Source organism: Electrophorus electricus, chromosome 7, assembly GCF_041902795.1.
Source record: "Electrophorus electricus isolate QZ-2024a chromosome 7, ASM4190279v1, whole genome shotgun sequence".
NCBI classification, from domain to species: Eukaryota; Metazoa; Chordata; class Actinopteri; order Gymnotiformes; family Gymnotidae; genus Electrophorus; species Electrophorus electricus.
In genome coordinates this window covers 9,100,676-9,124,213 of record NC_137503.1, presented here as the reverse complement: position 1 = coordinate 9,124,213, position 23,538 = coordinate 9,100,676, and the positions used below count along the sequence as shown (strand labels likewise).

General features: G+C 37.9%; 1 protein-coding gene across 12 annotated transcripts in view; it reads right to left on the bottom strand.

Moving 5' to 3' along the window:
* Window positions 1-23,538, bottom strand: part of cadpsb (Ca2+-dependent activator protein for secretion b) — a 65,574-nt gene that overhangs the window by 13,457 nt on the left and 28,579 nt on the right. For 3 of the 12 annotated variants that reach the window (XR_014124482.1, XM_081717275.1, XM_081717268.1), the window contains exons 6-20: window positions 22,671-22,792; window positions 19,809-19,920; window positions 17,381-17,520; window positions 16,960-17,026; window positions 16,615-16,723; window positions 16,070-16,282; window positions 9,622-9,758; window positions 9,075-9,262; window positions 7,054-7,155; window positions 6,857-6,920; window positions 6,392-6,515; window positions 4,508-4,576; window positions 3,268-3,300; window positions 1,476-1,582; window positions 952-981 (exon numbers count right to left, since the gene is read on the bottom strand). Coding sequence is in view for 11 of the 12 variants with exons in the window: in XM_081717275.1 (XP_081573401.1) it covers window positions 952-981; window positions 1,476-1,582; window positions 3,268-3,300; window positions 4,508-4,576; window positions 6,392-6,515; window positions 6,857-6,920; window positions 7,054-7,155; window positions 9,075-9,262; window positions 9,622-9,758; window positions 16,070-16,282; window positions 16,615-16,723; window positions 16,960-17,026; window positions 17,381-17,520; window positions 19,809-19,920; window positions 22,671-22,792 (1,617 nt within the window). In the remaining variant the exon portion in view is untranslated. The remainder of the gene's footprint in view (window positions 1-951; window positions 982-1,475; window positions 1,583-3,267; window positions 3,301-4,507; window positions 4,577-6,391; window positions 6,516-6,856; window positions 6,921-7,053; window positions 7,156-9,074; window positions 9,263-9,621; window positions 9,759-16,069; window positions 16,283-16,614; window positions 16,724-16,959; window positions 17,027-17,380; window positions 17,521-19,808; window positions 19,921-22,670; window positions 22,793-23,538) is intronic. The other 9 variants (XM_081717276.1, XM_081717269.1, XM_027007875.3 and 6 more) reach the window with 6 other exon arrangements.

Genomic DNA, 23,538 nt, shown 5'->3' with positions numbered 1-23,538 from the left:
GACAAAGATGTCATCATTTTTAAGCCTCTTTTTTAATTGGCAAGAAAAGACCAGGTGATGGAGCTAGGCTATGATTTTGGATTGTGGTGTATAGAAAAACCTATACTTCATCTTGAAAGGGGGCAGAGAAAAATTAGCAGGAAGGGCCAACCTGACATAACAAACTGGGACAAGGCTTGGATGACAAAACTATGGGGGGGGGGGGGGGGGAATGGTGCAGCTATATATATATATTTTCTCTAGAAAAAGCAAAAACCTTCCACCAGATCAACCCCTGCAAATTGGGATGCAAGCCTTACCATCAGCTCTTTCAAAATAGAATGGACAGACAATGCTAACAAAATTTGACTCATCAAAGTAAGACAGAATGCTAAGATTCCCCACACTGGGGGAGGGGGGGAGGGGAGTAGGGAATTACAAGTATAGAGGCCCCACACAGCTCATGCACAAACCATTATTGGGAAACAAAGGGGCTGATTCATTGCATTCAGTGTTCTCACATACCTCTTTTCCCTGCCCAAGCCCATTGGATGGATTGAGCGGTGAAAAAGACATGGAAATATTGAATAATGTATGCGTAGACTAGTTACAACATAAGATATTGAGAGGAACTCTGGACATTAGTATCATCATGGAGGACCTCTTTGCATGCCTTGTTATTCTGGTTCAAAGATGTTGCTTAAATGACTGAAATTCCAATATGAGGCTACCCTGTCTTGTTCAAATAAGATTCATAATTATCATCTAGCGCATCAAAAGGAGTTTCAGATTTTGATAGACATATTACACTTCATCTCACTAGTTCCCTCCCTTTGTCTACCTTCTTCATCCAACTGTCCCATTCGCCCACCCCAAAATGACAGTAAAGCCCCTAGTGTGGCTTGACATGCTGGAGGGGAAAATAGACTATGTGATGAGGACTTAAGAAGGAAGGAAACATGGATACTGTACCGACTGGTCTCCTGTACTTGTGACCGCAGCCTGTTAAGCATATTCAAAAAAATAGAGTAAATCTGTAGGGCTCAGGAAGACCACGGGTTATCTAAATATAAATCGTATGTACTGCAGTCATTCCAAACATGGATATTTCCAACCTGCTCGTGGATGTAAAGAACTAATGATTCATGCAGACTGGTTTATTATTATAAGTGAATTGTTCGTAAAAAGCCTGTCTACCCCATTTTCTGATTTGTCATGCTTTATACTGTTCTATTGAATATCTCTTTTTGTGAAGATAAACAGTTACTCTACATTTTTAGGCTGCTTTTAGACAGAGGATCCAGAAACTCAGGGTGAAAGAAACTGGATCAGAAGGGAGTGTCAACTTCATCAAACAGATATTTTTAACAAACGGTACTGTACAAATTGTGCAGTTGCTGTTACGTGTAAATACACTGTTCAGAGCACAAGGGCTACGACACTGGCTGGACAGAGAATGAGGGACAATACAGGAACGTAACAGAGGCCTTGCTCACCTCAGCGTGATGGTCCTGATTCTGCTGAAGAACCTCTAGGACTAACTCTGCCAGGCGAATGACATGCTCCAGTTTTTTGGCAGGTGTAGCTAGGTTGGCTACATTCTCTGGTGCAGAATAGTAAAGGAGAACAGAGGTCAACAGCAGTGCAGTTTTTTTAGTGATGAGTTTCTCTGTAAATGTCAGATAATTTACATTTCAGCCCTAAAGAGTGATCAACCTGCCCCATTTAGCATGCAATAACAGTAATATGGTTGATGACATTTATTATAACAACTCAAGTAATGTCTGAATCACTAATGCTTATCTGCCAACTACTGTTTATACCTTCGAAGTTCAATCCAGCCAAAGAGTGCCCTTTCTAATTGAACTAATTAGCTCACCTGACAGCACACCTAATTGCTAAAATCAGGTGTTCAATTGCATGGCTTCAGTTGGGTAGTGAGAGTAAATTAAAAGTTATAAGTGCATTTAAAATAGTTGTTGCCCTGAAATCCTGATAGGGGAAACTATGTAGTGAGAATGAGTAGGAAATGTCAATGGATTGCCAATTGATTAAGATACCATTTACAAAATACATTACATTTTTATTTTGGAATCATATTTTAAAATTTATATAAATTGGCCAGAAATTATTGAACTGTAAAATGTTAAAAGTGGAAAACACCTGTTGTTAAATTAGTGGAGTCTAATACTATGTATGAGACAAACAGTGGATTAGACATTTGATTCAATGAAATGAATGCAGGACATACAGTGCTTTGGATTTTAACATAGAATAAAACATTGTCTGAACATGACAATTTCAATAGGACAAAATAACAAAAATACACAGTAATGATGTGACAAATTTGATGTTTCCATTAAAACATGGGTCTGCAACAATTACACAACCATTATTTGACTGACATTTTGGTTTATTTCTCATGACACTGCATATTCATTTAGGTTTCCCTTTAGTCTGTACTGCCTAGTTTGTTCTTTGGCTGAAACTGGTTAACTGTCCAATTGAGCTCTTGTTAAACAAAAAGTACAACTACTTGATAAATTCATGTGTAATAAAATACTATTATACTGCTGATCAGTGATAAATATTTTATAAAAATTAATGCTGTTTAGCTCCTAAAGTCATGATGTCATCAACTCCACATGATGAAGTAAACATACTGCTGATAATGATAATTCTTAATTATCATTATCATCCAGGTTTCATACTTCATCCATTTTCAGTGTGCTAAACTGATAATATTGTTAATTGTTTGTGGATTATATGCTTTGAATAAAAACAGGGTTGAAAAGAAGACTGCTGTGAATTACCATCTTGGGGACAAATATAGGAATTTAGTCTTAATCCAATAATTAAAATACTTTACTAGAAAATATTTGCAAAACATTTTTTCTCACAGTTTAAGGCACTGAAAATGCTGTCACTGAGATATTTGTGATAGATAGTATTGCATAGCTGAGCAATCATAAAACAATCTTTAGAACTCTTTACTCATACCTTAAAACAATGCATTGCCACTTGGTCATAGCAGAACACAATTGTTATATAATTTTTTAGATGTATACTATCTTCACAAACAATTCAGCACTTAGTATGGTGCAAAGAGAGACAGACCATGCCAGATTTGCACAGTGGAAACTCTTGTGTCAAGGGAATAAAGATTTTCTTGTTGTTAATTAAGGCTTAACTTGGTAGTATAAGTGAGAGTATGTTTGTGTCATATTGTTAATGTGAGCTGGGTTATATGTTAGAGGGGACAGAGGTGGATGTCAAATATAGCTTCACCTGGATCCCTTTGATCCTTTAGAGATTTCTCAACTTGAGAGAGAGAGAGAAAGAGAGAGAGAGAGAGATAGAAAAAGAGAGAGAGAAAGAAAGAACAAGTGAAATGAAAGAAGAAAAGATGAGTCATTAAGAGTAAAATCTGAGGTTTTAAAGTCTCGAAGTCAGTGACAGGTGTCACCCCTTGTAATTTCTTTCTTGACTGCAATCCAAGAGATTTTCAAGTACGTGGAAGCATATCTCATTAAAACACAAACAATAATTAAAACATTCAGAGACAAAGACACAGACAAAAATATCACAGTGAAGAAGCAATGTGACACACTCGACGAGTAGACCACAGAATTCTTCTCTCTCACAAAACTTTGACAAGAGCTATTGTGACCACAAATTGAACAATTTCATGACTCAGTTCAACTACACATGACTCATCGTTCCATTGCACTAGTCGACTTCTGCTGGTAGCTGAGTCACCTGCTGAAGTGCTCTGGAATCGCCAGAGAAACCAGCTAGCACACTACAACAAAGACACACAGGCAGATGACCAGGGCAGGTAGCAAGTGAGAAAAGCAAAAATGCATTCAAGTCATGAGCATGAGCTTCAAAACCAAAACAGGACAAGAAGAAGCTGAGCAGATGCTTAATCATGTTATGTCACAAACAGATGTAGCCATAACTGGCACATATTCCTGTCCACTCCATGGAGTGTACAATAGGTATAAGGGTCAAAATTCACTGGATAGCCTAATAAATCACAATTGGTAATGATACCTATTATTTACTATCCATTTATCAACTGTACCAGTATGAATCAGTTTTATGAAAGTGTTTAGCAATCTACATGTGTAGGTCTATATTGCAATGTTGTTTTAAGGAAGGATCAAATAAAATATTTTAATCTTTTTAATTAGTCCCTAAGCACCTTCTTCACTAAATACTCCAGAAAGTCAAGCTGAAGCATAATTGGTGGAATGGTCAGTTATCTTAATATTCTTGGAGGTTGGCTAGCTCAAAAGATTTTTTTTTGGCTGTAAAATCACAGTTATGAGTCTTTATCATATCTCAGTGTATCAGCAGTGCTGACAGTTGTTGTCAACTGTTTGCTACAAAGTGGCAAATTGTAAGTTTTAATTTATGCTGCTTTCACATTCTATCTCAAAAAGGATAGAAAATGTCATGATAGATGGTTTGCAAAGGAGTGAAGAAAGAGGGTAAGGGATGAAAACGATGAGAAATTACTCACGGATGGTTAAATCCATCACTTGTGTAGCCAAGGAGTAGACAGGGTGATCATACATTTCCCTCTTTTTTCCTGAAGAAAAAGAGGATTTGGGCATGCAAAAGTTTGGGGTCAGAAATCAGGGGGGTTAAGGGTTAGAGATGGTGAAGGACATGTCTGGTCGTTTCTTGTGCATTTTTAAGAAAATGTCACCAAAATAATTTGATGGGGAACAAGGCGACATTCCCCCTGAAAGAACAACTCAGAAAACAAGTACTTTTTGGTTCACCATTTTTGACCCTTACAAATTATAAGGGACAAAATATTATAAGGGACAGAGCCAATGACTTGATGTAGTAGAAGACGACTAGTTAGGAGGTGGGAGGTGAGGTGGGGTCAAAAGACAGGGGTATACTTAAATGAACAAGACCCCATGTCTTTTAGAAGAGAAAAAAGCCCAATTCCAAATAAACCATCATGATCTTTCTGTTATTTTACTGCTGCTGGTTCACTTGAATGTCATACCTAGATCTCTCTGTCTTTTTTCTCCTATGTCCTTCCAATGAGGTACTTACCATTACTCACTACTTGTTTCATTGGATTTTCTTCCTGCCTCATTCCGTAGGTTGGATCAACAGACATCCTTTTAAAGCTACTCCTGTGCAGCATTTTCTTAACCCAAATAACCACCTGACACTGCTTACACTGCCTCTCTCCCCTTTTGCCTAGCATAGGTCTTCTTTTGTAACTTCATTGCTTACCTGAATTCCCTTCCTCAAGTTTCTTCCCATTTCTATAGTCTTTGACTTGACCTGAAAACCTAAATGGAAGGAAATTCCATAAGGCCAAACAGAGGTCTCAGCAGATTTACTTTAATCCATCCTTTGAAAGAATGGTCATAAGGATAGATCTTGGCTTTGGAATTGGGCAGTACTGTATACAGAGAAACAGAAAGGTGCAGGGTAATGGAGGATCTTTTACGTCTTTGGGTCAAGTCCTTATGCTCAAGTGAATGGAAGGGGTCAGAAGCTCTTCACTCTGTGAATTTGAATGCATTTTCACTCACAAGTCTACAAGAAGAGAATACACAGAAAAAACATCTAAGCCTTGCTTTAAAAACATGAAATTTGACCACAACTCAATCAAGAAAGTCTCTAATATACAAAATACAAAAGAATACAGGCACAGTAGACTTTTTCAAATTAGAATATTATTAAATGTGTATATATTAAATACTAGTCAAAATTATTATAAATTAATAGGTATTCAACAGTTTTCCAGGCAAAATTAATCATCCAAATTTAAATTTTCATGTAGAGAAATTATGTTCCTGTAGTTTTTCAGCAGCTTCATTCTAATTCCAGACTTTCTCCCCTCAAGGTGATAATTCACTTAATTGATTTGTCTAGTTAGGACAAAATAAATCAACTATGTGCAATCTTAGGACTTGTGAGTTTGTTAGAAACAATGTATTTACAGCTAAATACTGTGATGAATTTATATAAGCAATAAATGCATTGTTCATTCAATTATGTTGGTTACATGGATAAACTACAATTATACCCTCTTCAGTTTAGATAAATTACTCTAGTGGCAAACCAGTAAAATATAACTTCAAAGGAAAATATTGCATGTATCTCCTTCAAGAAGTACAGATCTTATATGTACCCTGTATATATATCCAAAAGACAAAACCGGACCAGCTTTTACTTCATTCAAGGCAGTTTTCCAGTCAACAACAACATATCTGAGATATGAAATCTGCGATCCACAGCAATCTGACCATGTAGAGAGAGAAGTAAAAGAGGTGAAAGGCAAACAGCTTCTCTTTCTTTAACTTGGATTTAGACTGGTGAGGAAGAAGGTTAGAGGTATAATGGTGTGAACTAGAAGGGCAATGGTAGTCACCTTCCACCCTTGCGTAGTCAGTAATGCGCTGGTAGTTGATTTGAGCTGCCTGTTCCAGGCATTTCCGGATGACAGTCTTCACTTCTTCCTGTGGTACTGGAGTCACAATGTCCTTCATAAGGACCTGTGGACCAACAGTACATAAACACTGTTACTGTCTGGATATTCAACATTTTGTGTGTGCTTTAGAGCACATTATGTGTCAAGAAGCCATTCTGGCCTTCTCTTTCTGTTTCGCTCTCTCTTTATCTCTCTCTCTCACACACACACACACACACACACACACACACACATACACACACACGCACACACACACACACACACACACACACACACACACACACACACACACACACACACACACACACACACACACACACACACACACACACAGCAATGGGGAGTGAGAGAGTGAGAGAGGGAGAGAGAGAGAAATGTATCAATAGTAGCCAGTGGTGCCATTACCCTCTCCAACAGAGACAGCGTGGCTTTCAGTGCTCCCTCAGGGCGACCAAAAGGAAAACAATACCTATGTCAGGAACAAGACCATAGTAAGCAGCACAGCATGTACCATATTTCGGTATAGAAACCTAATAAAACATCAGAGGTGCATAAATAGTGCACAAACAAACACAATATGTGACCAGTCGGAACTTACTCACCTAAAGTTTGTGATCTGGTTCTCTAGAAGAACACGTAATCGCTCTTTGATTTCTTCAAATCGTTCTTTTTCTTCCACTATCACAGTTCCAAGACCATCAGGTCTATTTTGGAAAAAAAAACAATCTCAATTATAATCTCAATTGCTGTTCACTTGTCTGTTAACAATTACTGTACTAGGTTTTCAGATATGACGTTATCATAATAAGGATATTTTGTATCAGCTCTTCTCTGGCCTCAAAAAAATTTCAAACAAGATGACCAAACATTTTTGGAAAAGCAGAATTGATGGTGTAGATAGGGAATGGACAAAGGGAGCTCACTGCATATAAAGGACTATTAATAAATGAATCACATATTATTAATAAATAAATCCAACAAGAAATTAATATTATATGAAATGTTCAACAAAGACCTTAAGGTGAATAATCTGTGGATCACGTACTGAGAATACAAGGACATTTTCAACATTTTTTCACTTGTCCTAACTGCTAGCTGAATCCTGAGCCAAGTATATTTAACCTGTGGACAACACTTTGTTTTTCTTTTGATAAGAGCAGATGGGACCCCTCTTTGAGACACTTGGGGCATGTTGTGTCCAAGTCACAGCACTAAAGTTGGCTCTTTTCAGCTTGTTAATGAGTACTTCATCCGCACCCTCTGGGGTTTGATCATAACTGCGCCAGTTGTTTTTTTGTGCACGAAAGTCTAAAAACTATTCCTGTGACTGTTTAAACATGTACCTTGAACAAATTCCAGATTTTCCATTCATGTACAATCTGTTTTGTCATGTACTCTGCATCTTGGTCCTAGTTTTATAAGTCAGATTTAAGTGTCTTTTAAATAGTTAATCATATCATAAACCTATCCTGGTGGTAGCAGAAGCTATGGACTATGGAGAGGTAAGGCATTTATTTTTAAGTCATTTTTGTACTTTAAATCTGTTCTGAAAACACAGAGGAAACATAAACTATGGCATTAAGATGGTGGCAGTAAGATGGTGAGTACCTAAATAGCAACAAGAATAGGATTCTTTAGCACAAACCAATGGTTTACTCTCTAACTGAGTCTAATGCATGTATTGTAGTATCTTGTTTATTACCATGCGCATTAATAACCTCTCCCTTAACCTCCATAAATAAGTATATGGTAGATTAATTAAGGTTGAAAGCTTTTTTGAAAGGCAGGCAGACACAGAGGAAAATTGCAAAAAATTCCAAAACTACCTAAAAAAGACCAAGGATTAAATTCTGCTCCAATTATAACTTTGTATTGTTAGAAACACAGTGCTCTATTTGTGCGTAAAATGTCATTTTAGAAAACATTTAAAAACTTTTAATCTGCTTTTTTCCCCCCAGAAAGCCAGAGGGAGCCTTCAACACACACTGTCTTCCCAAAACACAATAAATCTGCATTATTTCAGGCATGGTCAAAATACCCAATTTGTTCTCTTAAGACACTAATCCAGTTCCTTATAATTGATGCATTCGTCATATCATATATAGTTTTATTTTTTAACATTTTTTTTCTTATCAGATTTGCTCATTGCACCTTTGCTGGTTAAATAATGGTTCAAATAAATGTATATATAGGTAATTAGATTATTTGCCTGCTTTTCAAGCCCTCTTACCTTTGGAACACTGGGGCTGGCTGAGATTTACAGTTCCTCTTTTTTTAGAATCTCTTTTCCCTCATGGCTTAGAGCCAGCCCCCTGAACCTCAGACCCCCTCTGACTTTCAGGAACGTGTGATGAGATGAGTAGCATTGAAGCAGTGAGATTCAGGGAGCAAAACAATGAACGAAGAGACACAAAGGCTTTACATCTTAATGAACACGGTTGAGGTATGGGGGAAGAAATGAATTAAGATGAGATGGAACAAAAAAAAACTATTCATAGAAAATGATAAAACACACATGACATTAAAAGAAAAAAACAATTAAAGGACAAACTGTACATGATAAGCTGTGGGAAATGCCGAGGTGTTCATGTGGTTTCTCATTCTAAGGGAATGCTAAGTGTACCTGTTGCCATGGACATGGGAGGCACAAAAAGCAAAGCTGTAGTGAAGCAGCGTAGGGTCAATCATGTTCCCCCCATCTGCTCTCTCCAGCAGGTCTCTAAGGTAACACAGGTGCCTGTGACATCCCCTCACTCCATTTCGAGCACAGTACTCGTCCAGAACAAAGACTTGGCCTGGACTGAACCATCCCTGCAAGCAAAACAGAAGAGAAGTAAAGAGCTTCAGCATCTGATACTGGTACAAGTCCTCTCTGTAAAGCAAATGTGTCTAAGGGGAATGCCCTCTGGTGCAGTGGATGGTTGTATAGCCATTCACACCATGTTATCAGGCTATCTAGTATATGTTGCACTTGGCAGTTCATTTTTGCTAATGTTTCAAACCCACTGTCAAAAATATCTTACATGCTACACCCTGGCAGCATTAGACCATGGCAAGATTTAGAACTGGAAATTCCAAACTTGCAGGGCAATAAAATCACAAATCTAATAAAAGACCAGTTTATTGGTAGTGTCTAATGACAAAAGCCTGCCCTGGTATGTTTCACTTACCAGGCATGCAAAGTTGTCATTGAGCCTGTGGTCCAGTGTGAGTCTCTGCACCATCTCGAACAGCAAGGCGTGGTCAAAGCTACAGGGGTTAGCCGAGATAAACTCATCCATGCCGTGCTTCTGTGCCCTGTCAGCATCTATCCAACCAATCATGCGAGATGTAGGTAAGGGGAACGGTGTAAGGAGCAGGAAGTTAGGAGAGCAGCTAGTAGTAAGACCTGTCTTCTTTCAACAAAAAAGATCATCATCTTGTTCGTCTACTCTACAGCAAATCAAAGGTTTTTAGGTTTCACATTGTCAACTTGCAGCAAAAGTCAAGGAGAGTTCAATGGACCTAGCAAGGCAAAACTGGGCAATGCTCAAGTTCAGCTCACCAACCCACATTCAAACTGGATGGACATGCATTTGATTTGGGTGCAACTGCTGCAAACTCTCCCTAGGTTTTTGATTGTGAAGACCACTAATTATAACTCAAGGGAATGTGGGTAGTGGCGGAGTTCTTAATGATGAATTGCAATGCTTTTCATTCACATGAATACAATAGATTCTGCCATTCGTGACTGATTAATATTCATTTAGAGAGAATGATGGATTGTGTGCTTATAAAAATGGAAATGTCAGAAAATCAAGGAGTTTTAGTAAGTTTGCTTACTAGTGTTATATTTTTGCTCTTAGAGTGTGTAATACCATTTGAAGAGTTAAAATATACTAGAAAAAATAAGAATTTGTTATCCCCTTTCAAAAGACTTGTTTAATTCCAACATTTTTGACTGGGGGCTAAAGGGGAAAACCTGATGTCACATTAAGCATTCTTTGCCAACAAACTTATTGCTTTGCTTAACAAAGACAGCAACTGTTCCCTTTTTTATTTTCAAATACACAGCATAAATATTATTTTTTTATAATGCTCTTTGTATATAATTGCACAAAATTAGTCTTAGTCATTTATGAAATTAGAGGTTTATGAATGATTTCCTTTTGGGGGGGTGGGGTGGGGTGGGTGAAGAAAAAGCATTAATAAAACTACCATAAAAATGCTATCCAAATAACTATTAAGTGCAACTCCTTGCCTCACTGCTAAATAATTACTTAATTATTAGAAGTGAATGATAGAATCCAAACAAATGAACTAATGGTTGTGTACTGATGAGAGAAAACACACAGAATAAAATGTGTGCAGTCTCTTTGAGCTTAGGTGTGAGTGACAGCTCATCATGTGTTTTCTGATACACAAACAGGCAGAAATGGTTATGAAAGTGGCAAAGAAGCCATGACAGAACAATCCAACAGGTTTTTACATAGAGAGAAGACAAGACTATGAAAAGTATGTCTTGTAGTTAAGTTTTGCCTTTTAAATTTAGCTAGTCTATGAATTGCATTTTAAATTCACATGGGGGGGGGGGGGGGGGGGGTTAAGCAGAATAAAAAATATTGAATTGCGTAATGAGGACCAAAATGAAGGGAATAAATACTGGGCCAGAATTATTCAAAGAAGTAGCAATGAAGAGATAGATGACAAATACTCCTTTATGGCAAGAAACAGGGGAGAGAGAATGAAGGATTTAACACAAAGTAATGGGAGTCTCATGACAAAAACACAGACAAAACATATTACACAATCACATATTTTGAATACAGATACAAAATGAATAAAATAGGGGTTGTGGTGCACTGGGGTAAGAAAAATAAGTTTAAAAGTCTGGTCTGAAAAGTGGGCCAGTAACAGAGAGAGAAAGAGAGAGAGAGAGAGAGAGAGAGAGAGAGAGAGAGAGAGAGAGAGAGAGAGAGTAAAGAAATGAAAAAAGGAGCACAATAAGAACAGCGAGGTTGGTGGGCTTGAAAGGGGCACTTCGTAGCAGGAATGAAAAGGGGTGACTGTCCTTTTAACAATGTTATTGTGAAATAAACTATTTTTCAGCTGAGCAGTCTTCAGGTTACAATGTATAAATTGGTAATGTAAATATACTAACATACCTCAATTCCATTATTAATTATTTTTAAAAATTATTATAGAGGAAAGCAATTAGAACATTGATTTACATAATTGTCTTTGAACATAGGCTAAATGTATGTAAATGCTCTATGATTATCTAGAATTACATGCAGGAAGTCTCTATGCTATCCAATGTCATGCAAGGAAATGATTGTTAACATATTTTCCAATAAAGACTAACTATTTGCAACAATTATTTTCTATTGGCATTTGCAAGTTGACAATACTTGAGAATTTTTTAGTGTGTTCACAAAAATGGCTGAGCACACTAGCAAGCAAGCCACCATGGGGGCACGCTAACGGGTTAGCATTACAGTTCTGGTGCAAGTACATGGGATTAGCATGAAGCCAACAGAGGCTAAAAGTGGGTCATTCATTCTTCAGGAAAACTGGGAATAACAAAAACAAAAAAGAAAAAAAAAATCCAGAAAAAATTCTGCCAATTTGCCACCATCTAAATGGACAATGTGACACTTGAGAGCTCACCTAATCAAGCAATATATGGGCAATCAAAAAACAAATTCAAAATGAAGTCTCGCTGCTAAAGGTGCTATGCTGGGCCTAGCAGCTATTCAAAACAGGCCTGCAGAATCTGATAAATCAAATATCAAATACAAATTTGGGAGTATTTCATGGTAAGGAAGGATGGCAACACCTATTCCTTGGCATTGGCATTCAGAATACTCCACTTACATATTTGCCAACTCGTGTGAACCAAAGGCAAAAATAAAGAAAGCAGGCTAAAGGCAACTGAACCCTCAAGAGTAAAGTATTTCAGATTCAGCTGGCTTCACCAATTATAAATTAATCAGTAAAAATGTAATTCAGTATATGAAAATTAAATCTTTGTTAAATTCTGTTCAAAGATAGAATATTAGGGTAAATTTTATAGAATGTTTTAATAAATTTTGGGTAACTTAAAAGTTCCGTTTTATTGATTTTGATTTTTTTTTTTCAGATCTTTTTCAGATTTTTAAAGTTCTACCTCATCACAATTACTACAAACTGTATTTTTCTTTGTTTTTCTAATGTCTATTTTAATGTTTGTTTACCAAAACTTAAATATTCTCAGGTCAGGCATCTTTTCCATGTATCTATAAAAGTGATCAGATCAGATTATTGGATAACATTTAAGACAGGCTTTGTCTTGTTTGGATACCATAAAGTTATGGAGCAGAAAATATTTAATAATTGAGTCTATCTTTCATCTTTACTCTGAGGGGTTTTCTCATGCCAGTGATATTATTTACAGAGAAGGCAATTATGCAAATAAATCAATCATAATAACTGAGCTTTATGATAAGAAGAGACAATTTAAAAATTCATGCATCCTAAACTGGATGGAAGTTTATATTTTAAACCTACATTCAATAAATTAAATAGACAAAATTTTTTTTTTACTTTGGACTAAGGAATGAAAAGCGAGATTCAAGAGGAAAAAAAGATGAAGAGGGAACAGAGAGTAAAAAAGCACATTGCATTTGTCAGATAATGGTTGTATGATTATCTGACTGGTGCTAGCTAACAGGGAAGCACTTACCCTTAAGTCCAGCTAGAAGACAGCAGGGTAAGAAGGGACAAACCAGAATAACATAAAGACTAGCAACAAGGCTGAAGGAAAAAAGCAGACACGAAAACCCTGAACCCCCACTACAGCTGGACGACTGAAGAAGGGTACAAGCAAAGCATGAAAGAAGAAGAACACAATGCAAAAACAACGACCTGTTCCAACATGATAGTGTAGTTTGGGCTGGCGTGGGACAATGTCAGAGAAAGACAGAGAGAGAGAAAGAGTGACTAAGAGAGAAAGACAGAGAGAGAGAGAGAGAGAGAGAGAGAGAGAGAAAGTCAAAGAGAAACAGAAAGAGAGACAAAGAAAGAGGAAAGAGAAGAAAAAGATGGGGAGATAAATAATGTTTGGTGTCTTATATTACTTGAACTCAACATTCTGCTGCAGTTGTTTTTAACAGGATTCTCAGTCCTACATTTTATATTAATGTACTGAATTATTAACAGTTACAGTATCTATAGTATCTAAAAAAGATACTCAAGTCAAATACTAATACTGTATTAATACTGCCTAATACTGTAATAATACTGGCACTTACCTTTAGATCTTCTTTTGGAATAGTAGTAAATTGTCTATGTAATGCCAGTGGCTGCAAGTAAAATTCTATGAATTCTATGAATTCTATTCTGTGATTCTATGAAGGCACTGTATTAGTAAAAAGCGCTAGTAAATAATGACAGCTTTATAGCTGTCCATTAAACATCATACTTTTCTGAGGTAAATTTGAAAACATTAAGAAAATTGCAAATCAAGAATCTGTAAGGCTCATTATCTTCAACCACAGTTATGATGTTGTGTACGTTCTGATTTATATGGTCAGCCATTTAAAAATGATTCAAGCAGAATTTAATCCTGTGTTAACTTCTCCTTACAGCAACATTTTCAGAACCTTCATAGTATACTAGAATCTGGTAAAATCAACTGCAGTGGGTGTGTGAAACATTTACACTGTGTAATAATGTTTCAGAGGGGAGAAGAAGGTTCTGTGTTACAGTGAAGAAGTTGAATGGCATTAGCTGAACTTCTTAAAGAATCAACTGACCACAAGAAACATTTACATACTGGACAAATAAATCAATGGAGAAACAACAAAGAATCTGTGCTTTTAAGTATTTCTGGGAGATATTTTTTTGCTGAACCATATTTCATAAACTGTGAGTTTATTTATAGAAAGGACAAAAACACTATTTTCACATGCTGCGCTACCTTGAAACAAACCTTTCTTTAGATGTTACTGATTTCAAAAGTGGCATGGTCTTACAAGAAAAAGACAAAGATATTTATATTTCAGGAGCTTCCAAAATAAGTTTTCTGACAAAAATTGCTCTGGAAAGATGCTGAGGATAAAAGATGCACACCAAAAACATGGATTTGGTTCGGAATAGCAGGATCTATTTTGTTTAGATACTCTAAAGTAACGTAATTGAGTGAGCTCTTTGAAAAGTCCCTTTTGCCTAATTGAGGAACAGATTATAATGTAAACCTGAGAGCTTAATTACAATCCTAATGATAACATATTTTTTGAATTACAATTCTATGAATGATATTTAGAGATCAAAGAAATGCTAATTTATATATTTATACAAAACTTTATGTTCAGAATTTCAAAGATAGAGCAGCTTTCAGATTACTACAGTCAAGATGGAAGTAAATCAAGAGGGCATACTTGTTGAAAACTATTATTTAACATCATTTAGGTCCTCAGAGAGTTCATTTATGATATAGACAAGGAAAAACAGTTAAATAAAAGAAACATCTCATAATCCACTTTTGGGGAAAAAAATCTGAATAAGGGTAAAACAGAGTCACACTTTTCTAAAAATGAGTAATTATTACATAATTCTTGAAACTACATAAAAACTATGGATCTCTTTAAAATATTAAGAGCACATAGAGTCTACATTCTGAAAGTGGCTCCATCTTTTCACATTTTTGGTGGGGAGGATAAAACCTAGCACAGAAGTTAAAGCGTGAGAATAAGACAGAGAAAGGTACATTAAAATTAACAGATGCTGCTCCACTCTACACACTCTTACCTTCCTTTTGCTACCACTGCAGTCTGCTAAGAGTGCAAGCTGCTGTATAAGTAAGATTATTAGTTTTGCAATGTTGACCAGAGCTTTGATCATTGAGACACCATATTTTTAATGGTTCGTACAGCCATATTTCTTCACTGTTATGTAAACATTCATGCACTTGAAAATGACATTTTTCAGTTCTCTGCACTTGCTTCATGAACAACACTTTAAAGAAACTGACTTGGTTAAAATTTTAACTTGCAAACCAACCTAAAGTATGTATTAAAAGTAACTGTGTAATAGACTTTTAATACTCATTACACAAATGTTCACTATGCAAAGACAGTAAAGCACAGAATTTTAGGGTGTCATCATGACAACTGTGTGTTATAGTGTGAGAATTTGTGTGTCCATGTGACTTACTGATGATGCTGAGACGTTGCAAAGTAACTGGTTATAGCTGAAGTTTAGCATAGTCCATAACTGAGGCGTGTCTGTTCTTTCTGTAAAGGGCTGTAAGTTTTCATTCTATCCAAACAGGAGTGCACTTGATTTCACTTATTTTATTAATGGATCTCTGCTTAAACACCTAATTAGTTGCATGAGGTGTCACATGCTCCTACTGCCACACTGGCCCTTTACAGATAAGACTGGAAACTCTTGCTATAACCTATTACTCAATAATTATATTTCTTAAATTAGTTTATCTTAGTTCATACTGAAGTCCCACTCTGTCTTGAAGTAAATAGATTTCCCTTACAGTTTGGGAGCTTGTACTGGTTTTTGACATCGGATGTATAAATTAATTGCACTATAATACACTACAGTGTGTGAATGAGTGTATGCATTGCTAATGTGCTAACTTACAGAACTGAGAGATGGGCGCATCCATCTGTGCCGAAGCTCCACCCTTGGAATTGAGTTTCTGGACCTGGGTGGGTGGGACAGGTTTATGTGATTGGCCGGTGGCCCGATACATGGCCTGCACCCACAGGATGCGGTCCTGCTCATCATCGCTGGCGAAGATCACAGTGTCGCCCTCCTTCACCGCATTAAAAAAAGCACGTCCTCCATCCAAACCTACATACATGACAAGCAAAATCAGATTACTTAAACATTGAATAAATGCTATCTTCAATAATTCCACAAAAAACATCAACCTTTACCATGAAAACAACATTACAGAGAATATTTCAAATCTCTATTAAGATACACAACCAATCTTCTCAGAATGTTAATACACAGTTGCACAAACCTGAAAAAATCAGTTCCTTAGAAGTTTTTTGGATATTATCTTATAAGTAGTTACTTAAGCAGTGTGTGTGTCTATGTGTGTGTGTGTGTGTGTGTGTGTGTGTGTGTGTGTGTGTGTGTTTGTGTTTGTGTGTGTGGATGTGGGTGTGTGTGTCTACCAGGCTGTGGGTCAGTGTAATCCACAGTATATCCATCTAGCTGCAGTAGCTCCTGTGGCTCTGACTTTTTCTCCCGATAGCTGCACATGGCAAATGTGTACTGGCTCACCTGCAGCAAAAAATCACACACAAACACTGGTCACAGCTGTATATCTATACACAAGATATATGTCAAACTCTATAGTTTGAGACTGTGGTTTAGACTGACGGTGCTTTTTAAAAACCTTATTACCTTATAATAAGTTGTATGTCATATGTTTGCTCTTTATCTTTTATCATTTTCTCTGTGTTGTTTTTCCATGTCTCTACTCACATGGCCTGAAATTCAGATTTATGCTGTCTTACCTGAACCAGAACAAAGAATCGCTTCTTCCAGCGTTTCCAGACATTTTTCCCAAACGCCCACAAATACCTAGCCAGTCAAACAGAGGCCGGTCTGTGTGTCGGTCCAAAGAACTATAATACCATTTCAAAACATAATGCAAAGAGTACAAAAGCAGTCCTCTGTATTCTAGTTCACTAAAAGGTTATGACTATGAAAAGTGATAAGGAGTATAATAGCATGAACTGTGAGATGTTAAATCATTCTGATCTACCTGCTGTGTAGTTGTGCTCTGGGTGGTAAAAAAGCCATAGTATCTTTAGAATTTTTTAGAATTACAGTTATGAGTTACACTGGGTTTTTGATCATTTTCAGAAACAACCCTGAAAAAGAGTAAAAACTGGTTGGGGAAAAAGCCATACAAGACAGCAGGTCCTGCCTTACCCACAAGCCTTCATGTTCTGAGGCTTGTCCATGCGAACAGCAAGTTTGATCTTCAGGTCTTGGTCAGGACAGGCCTTGGTCACAGTCATCTTATGCAGCTCTGATTGCTTGGGACTGTTTGGGGTTGGATGAAGTACAACCTAACCAACCAATCAGAGAGGACGATTATTACTATGACTTGGAATTTTGAACACTCAAACCAGAAAGATGTACTGGAATGAAAGAAGACCTCTCCCACCATTCAGTTATCACATTTTGTCCAACCTTCTCTCACACATGTAGTGCCACAAGAAGGATAAGCAGGTGAGGTATGAGGGAGAATAACCTTGGGTGTAGCTTGGAGCTAATAGGCATATATTGTTTTGCCAGGGAGTATTTTTGGAGAAATTCTCAACACTCAATTCATTTTTTCTCATCTCCCCTGAGCACAGAAAGCCTGAATGTGTTGCTGCTTCACTGGAACCTGATCAGAGTGGAGATAATCTCTTTTGCATGTTCTCTCTCTCTCTTTCTCTCTCTCTCTCTCTCTCTCTCTCTCTCTGCCTCTCTCTATCTCTTGCTTTCTCCCTCTCCCTCTCTCTGTGTAACTTTACCCCTCTCCCCCCCCCCCCCCCCCCAACTGCTAAACTGGCATATTTATTTTGTTATTTTCAAATTTTTCTTTTTTTCTAAAAGGTCAAAGTTCACAAGGAACAATCTTTTCAAGGTTCAGCAATACATTTACCTCACAGCATGTCAATGAATTTGCAAAGGCAAAAGTGGTTGATACTGAATATTTATAAAGCATGTGTAGTGTATTTGTTTGTCATATTTGCAATGACAATTATTTTTTGTCATGACTATGAAAATATAATCGTAAACTGTTGACTCATGAACCTTCTTCAAGCATTGTTACTGTGAAATATTGATTACACATAAAAGTTTACATGCACCAACAGCAACAAAGTTATTTCCTCTTGTGGCTGTCATGTGGGGGCAGGGGTATTTAAATGTCACAACAGAATGTAGACTTAAAGGTTGAAGTGGACTTGCTGCTCCACAGGGAGGTTAAAGGTCTGAGACAGGCCTTTCTCTTAAATGTGTGTCAGCAGGAACCATAAAAAAAAAAACAACTGAAGTCAGCAAATGGACAGCGCGGCACGTTTTTCTTCTTTGACAAAACAGTTTTATTTTTCCTATTGCTTTCTAAAAGCAAAAGAAGCTACAGGAACCCAACCATTACTGCTGAAATGCTTGTAAACTAGTCTCTGTAGGCTCTTGCTGTTTATCAGTACAGAATAACCAGTTTAGTCATAAACTTCCAGTTAGGGTTTCAAGGTTTGAGCAGAACTACAAGACTGTGATTATACTGCAAAAAATTGTTATTTCAATATACCATGCAATATATTTTAGCACATAGGTGAATCTATGATGCATGTTTAAAGAACTTTTAAAGTACTGTTTTAAACAAAATGATTTGTTACACCATATGAATGACTTGATTTATCATGGCCCTAACAGAGAATTCATCTGGAATGTCTGAGATTGGTCATACTGTATAAAGTACACACACACACACACACACACACACACACACACACACACACACGAAACAAACCAAAATAAACAGAAAGCCAAAAATATTTATTAGAATTTCTCAGTCCTGATTCTGGAGTGAGCATGCTCTGCACATTTTAGATCACTCCCTGCTCTCACACACCTGACTCAGCTCATCAGCTAATTACCAAGCCCATCAGGAGATTAAAATGGCCATAAGAGAGGGCAGGGGTATTCAGAGACCGGGATTAAGAAACTATTATATGCTGTGGCTAAAAGTCAAAGTAGACTGCTGGCTGCCATCAAACAGGATCCAAAAATCCACAACTTCCTCTATGAACTGATGATTTTGGCACTCTGGAGAACAATTTGGCCTCAATCTACTTCACTAAGCCTCTGTGACAGTGATATGAAGAGCTAGAAATTATTTTTTTTTCAAACTGGATTCCTTCAAAGACATAGCACTAGCAGTAGAGATAGTAATGTATATAGGATTGTACTTATTGAATCAACATCATCTTTTGGTCTTTAAGTGATAACACTTTATTTTATGAGATGGTGTGTGAATAGGCTCTTCAGATTTTACAAGAATTTCTCAAGAGGCTAGAAATGGTATTTGTCATAGTTTTGCATAATGTATTTTAAATAATATCAACTGAGCTTTTTTGTTAAAAATATCTCTAATAATTTCCGATAAATGATTAAAGAAAAATATTTGCATCCAGCTGCATATAAACCTGTGTCATGTCTTTACCTTCTCTGTGACATGATGACAGGAGAGAGATTCCAGTACCCATATAAGTTATGCTCCATTCTATTGTGGTGCAAAGCCCAGGCTGAGAGAATGATGAGACTGTGCACTGTTGCCGTAGCAGCACCACGTGATGCATACCCTGCCCAGCTCCTTGTCCTCCAGGGCCAGCACTCCGGTACTCTCAGTGAACAGTTTGACTTTGACTGCAGGCAAAGGGTGTGTTGTAGTGAAGTCTCCTTGAGTCCCCCATCTGTGACAGACAAACACACACACACACACACACACACACACACACACACACACACACACACACACAATAATCACATTAGCCATTGTAATATAAAAAGAAATTGCAAATGGGCATCTTTAAAGTGCACAGTTCACAAAATCTTTTAGCACTCATCCCTGGGTGGGGTCAAAATTCGAGGGTCAGCTATTTATTTCACTGATATTTATTTCACTTCATAAATTCTAAAGTCTATCCATTTTCAACAGCGTCTGCCTCTCTCCCACTCTCCTTCTCTGACAGACACATCCCCCCTGTTGGTCTCTCCCTATGTGCTCTCCTCTGATATTTCCGTTCTACATGCTCGCTCCTCCTCCTCTGATATCCATGCTTATCCTGAGTGAAGAAGCCGCAAAAGGAGGAAAACAATAAGCAGCAGTTGGGCGTCGCCTCAGCGCATGGCTCCAATCTCCACTTTGCATCATCTCTTACACTTAATGCGCATGTGAGATACTGCAATGAAGAAAACCATGTCAGAAATGGAGAGAGGAGACAAAGCGCAGGCCACACCAAAAGGTATAGTCCTTTGAAGACCTAGTGAGATATACAAAAGCTTCAGAAAATTTCATTTGATGTATAATGAAAGCAATAGAGTGAAATGCAGGTTTTTTAAATGTTTCCTACAGAAACATATTCATGTATGATGTAAGACATTAAGTCAAACTAACAATCACAGAGTGTTAAAATATAAAATCCCGGTGTGAGTGAGTTCCTTCGGACAAACATAAACTAATCATCTGTTATATTACTCCTGAAACCAATGGAATGGAAACATTTGTGATGTTCTCAGATATGTAATGTGTTCCTGCTAACAATCACCCACCAGAGCCACGCCCAACACATCCATAGCCTCAATAGGAGACTGGCCTGGCCTAGTAAAGAAAGAAACACGTGACATCTGCTGCCGTGGAAACAGGCTGCACGTGTCAGAGGCAGCAGTCAAATGAGACTAAGTGAGTGTGTGTGAGGGAGCGAATGTATGTGCATGTGTGTATATTGTGAGGTGTTTTATCTGTGTGCAGGGAAAGATTTCTCTGAGCAGTATGAGGGTAGCAGAGTGACAGATTTAGACTGGGGGGCGATGGGGTGTGTTTGTAAAGACAATATTTCCATGTTCCTTTCTAACTACATGCATCACTCAGCTGGGAAAGTCCACAACACTTACAGGCCAACAAAACTCAGGCATAAAATTAAAAGATCAAAGAATGTTTGTGTTTAGACAGCTATAAAGTGGTACAATGGGACTAAAACAGAACTGATGCAGAACACAACAGAGAAGACAGAGCCACTAAATTCTAAGAACCTCAGTCATGCTAAAATAATAGGCACCCCATCTGGGATGCAACTGGGTGCTTTGCAAGGTGGCAAGCCCTGTGCTAAATCAGTGGAGTCTATGGAAATGAATGACTCCTGGCTGCAGCTGCTCAGAGAGCTCCTTTCTGGTCCAGTGTGCTTGGCTGTTATGGTGATGAGGCAGTTAGCTTTCCAACAGAGCTAGGGGTGCTGACACTGCACTATGTCATGCATCGTTCATCACCTCGTGTGCACCAGACACAAACAGCTTATGGAATAACATTCCGTTTAGCTCTGCCTAACTGATTCTGGTAGTTATTGCAAAGCGGGAGGCTGTATATAAAGAGAGATGTAAGTTCTGCCTGTGCTCCCATCCTCCTCAGGGGAAGGGGAGAGAGAATGGGAGGTGCAGAGGACAGGGTGTCCTTGGCGAAGTCTCATGCTGGGTTTTGCCATCAGTGAAAGCAGACCATAAAGGTGACCTTGTGCATCCAGGAACAGGCAGAGAGAAATTACATACAACATCCCTTAGGTACAAGATCCTCGGATTTGGTAGTGTGTGTGTGTCTGTGTGTGTGTGTGTGTGTTGGTTTGGGCTGGTGTATGAACCAGTAAGATGGTTGTGTATGTGAAACTATGTGCGTGTGATGATGGATCTAGCTAATTCTTGTGGTATGTCATTATTCTTGCTTGCTGACTGCTGGAGGCTCTCTCTTATTCACTCTCGCATTTTCCCATTCATTCACACTCTCTTTCCTTCTTTTTCTTTCTCACTCTCTTTTTTCACTCTCTTTCCTTCACTCCCCATTTCTAATCAGTTTCTCCACAGCTGACTGCACTCGTGAGGGGAAACAGAGCTCCCTTTCATTCTTCCTCTCGCTTTCGCTCTCTCTCGCGCCCTCCTCTTTACCCTCCCCCTCTTTAGTTCGTTATAAATTGGCACCTGATCCAGTGACGGAATAGGTGTCCAAAAATAGCTCTAAATCATGTGCTCCTCCCCAGTGCCTTTGCCTCTGTGTGTCCACACTAGTACAGGTTGGAACACACAGCACTTGAAGCAGAACTACCATGTTGTTCACTCACCTCTAGTCTGAGATTAGCAGCCCAGTAAACCACAACTGTGTGGCATGTTTCCAAAAGGCATGTTTTCCAAATACCTATTGTTTTCATAATGCCCTTGGTTTATTATTTTTCAAAGTACTTTATCTATATTCCATGTTGGATGATGCATTTTAAATGTATTCTTAAGCCCCATGACCAGCTAAGCGATTGTCTATAATAAAACAAGGATGGAATCAGTTTCAGTTTCAAATCAGAGGCTGAAAATAAATGAACTACCTACATTTTCTTAAAAAACTATTTGATGGTAAATGTCATGGTGGGATGAAGAGAAGATCCAGATGAGAGTAAATGAGTCTTACGTTGGCTTTGAGGCCTCAGCCTGGTCAGTCTGTAGCTTTTCTCCTCCCTCCACCTCCATGGTACAGTACACAATACGGTTTGGGGCCAGAGACTTGAGCCCTTGCACCTCCATGATTACCACCTACACAGGAAGACCATATTGAGCATTTTACCAAATCACTTATAACACTTAATAATATTCAGTGAGCTGTTAGAGACCCTTAAAATGGTTTCTGTCTCAGTATTTCACCAAACTCTGTCCATACTGCAGTTATTCCAACTTGTCCAAATAGTTTTACTAGTCCATCCTAGTTTGTTCAGCCTTCACACAAGCCATAAGAAGGTTAATAAAGCCATGGTTCATTAACAGATTGGCTCATGAACTAGTTCTTTAGGATGTCTCTCTCTGAAGTCCTATTAGAACATCTTCATAAAAGTTATGGAAAATCAACCTGGTTCTAACATCTGTAAAGCTATAGTGCTAAAGTGAGAGCATTTATCTGATTCTTTGTGGATTAGTATCTTGTTCAGCAGTGCAATAACAGTATAATAGGTTTTAGGCTGATGACACTTAAGCTTGCTTATTTCTGTTTGGGGATTGTGTTTTGGGAGTGAGAACCATGTTTTTTATCCAGTGTTCTTTTCATGAGCTCCTCACTCCAGCATCTCCAGCATCTCACTGAACACATTTTTCACGTCAGTGCTGAAAGCAGTGCCACAAAAACCTCTCAATCCTCATACCCCCAGCACCTGTAAAGTCCAAGCACTAACACTAAAAAGACGCCCATGACTCAAACCTGCTTCTCAAATCCATAAACCACTGTTTTGCTAGGTGCTGAAATAACTGCAATGTTATAATGAACAGCCTACGGAACAAGCTAGTGCCAA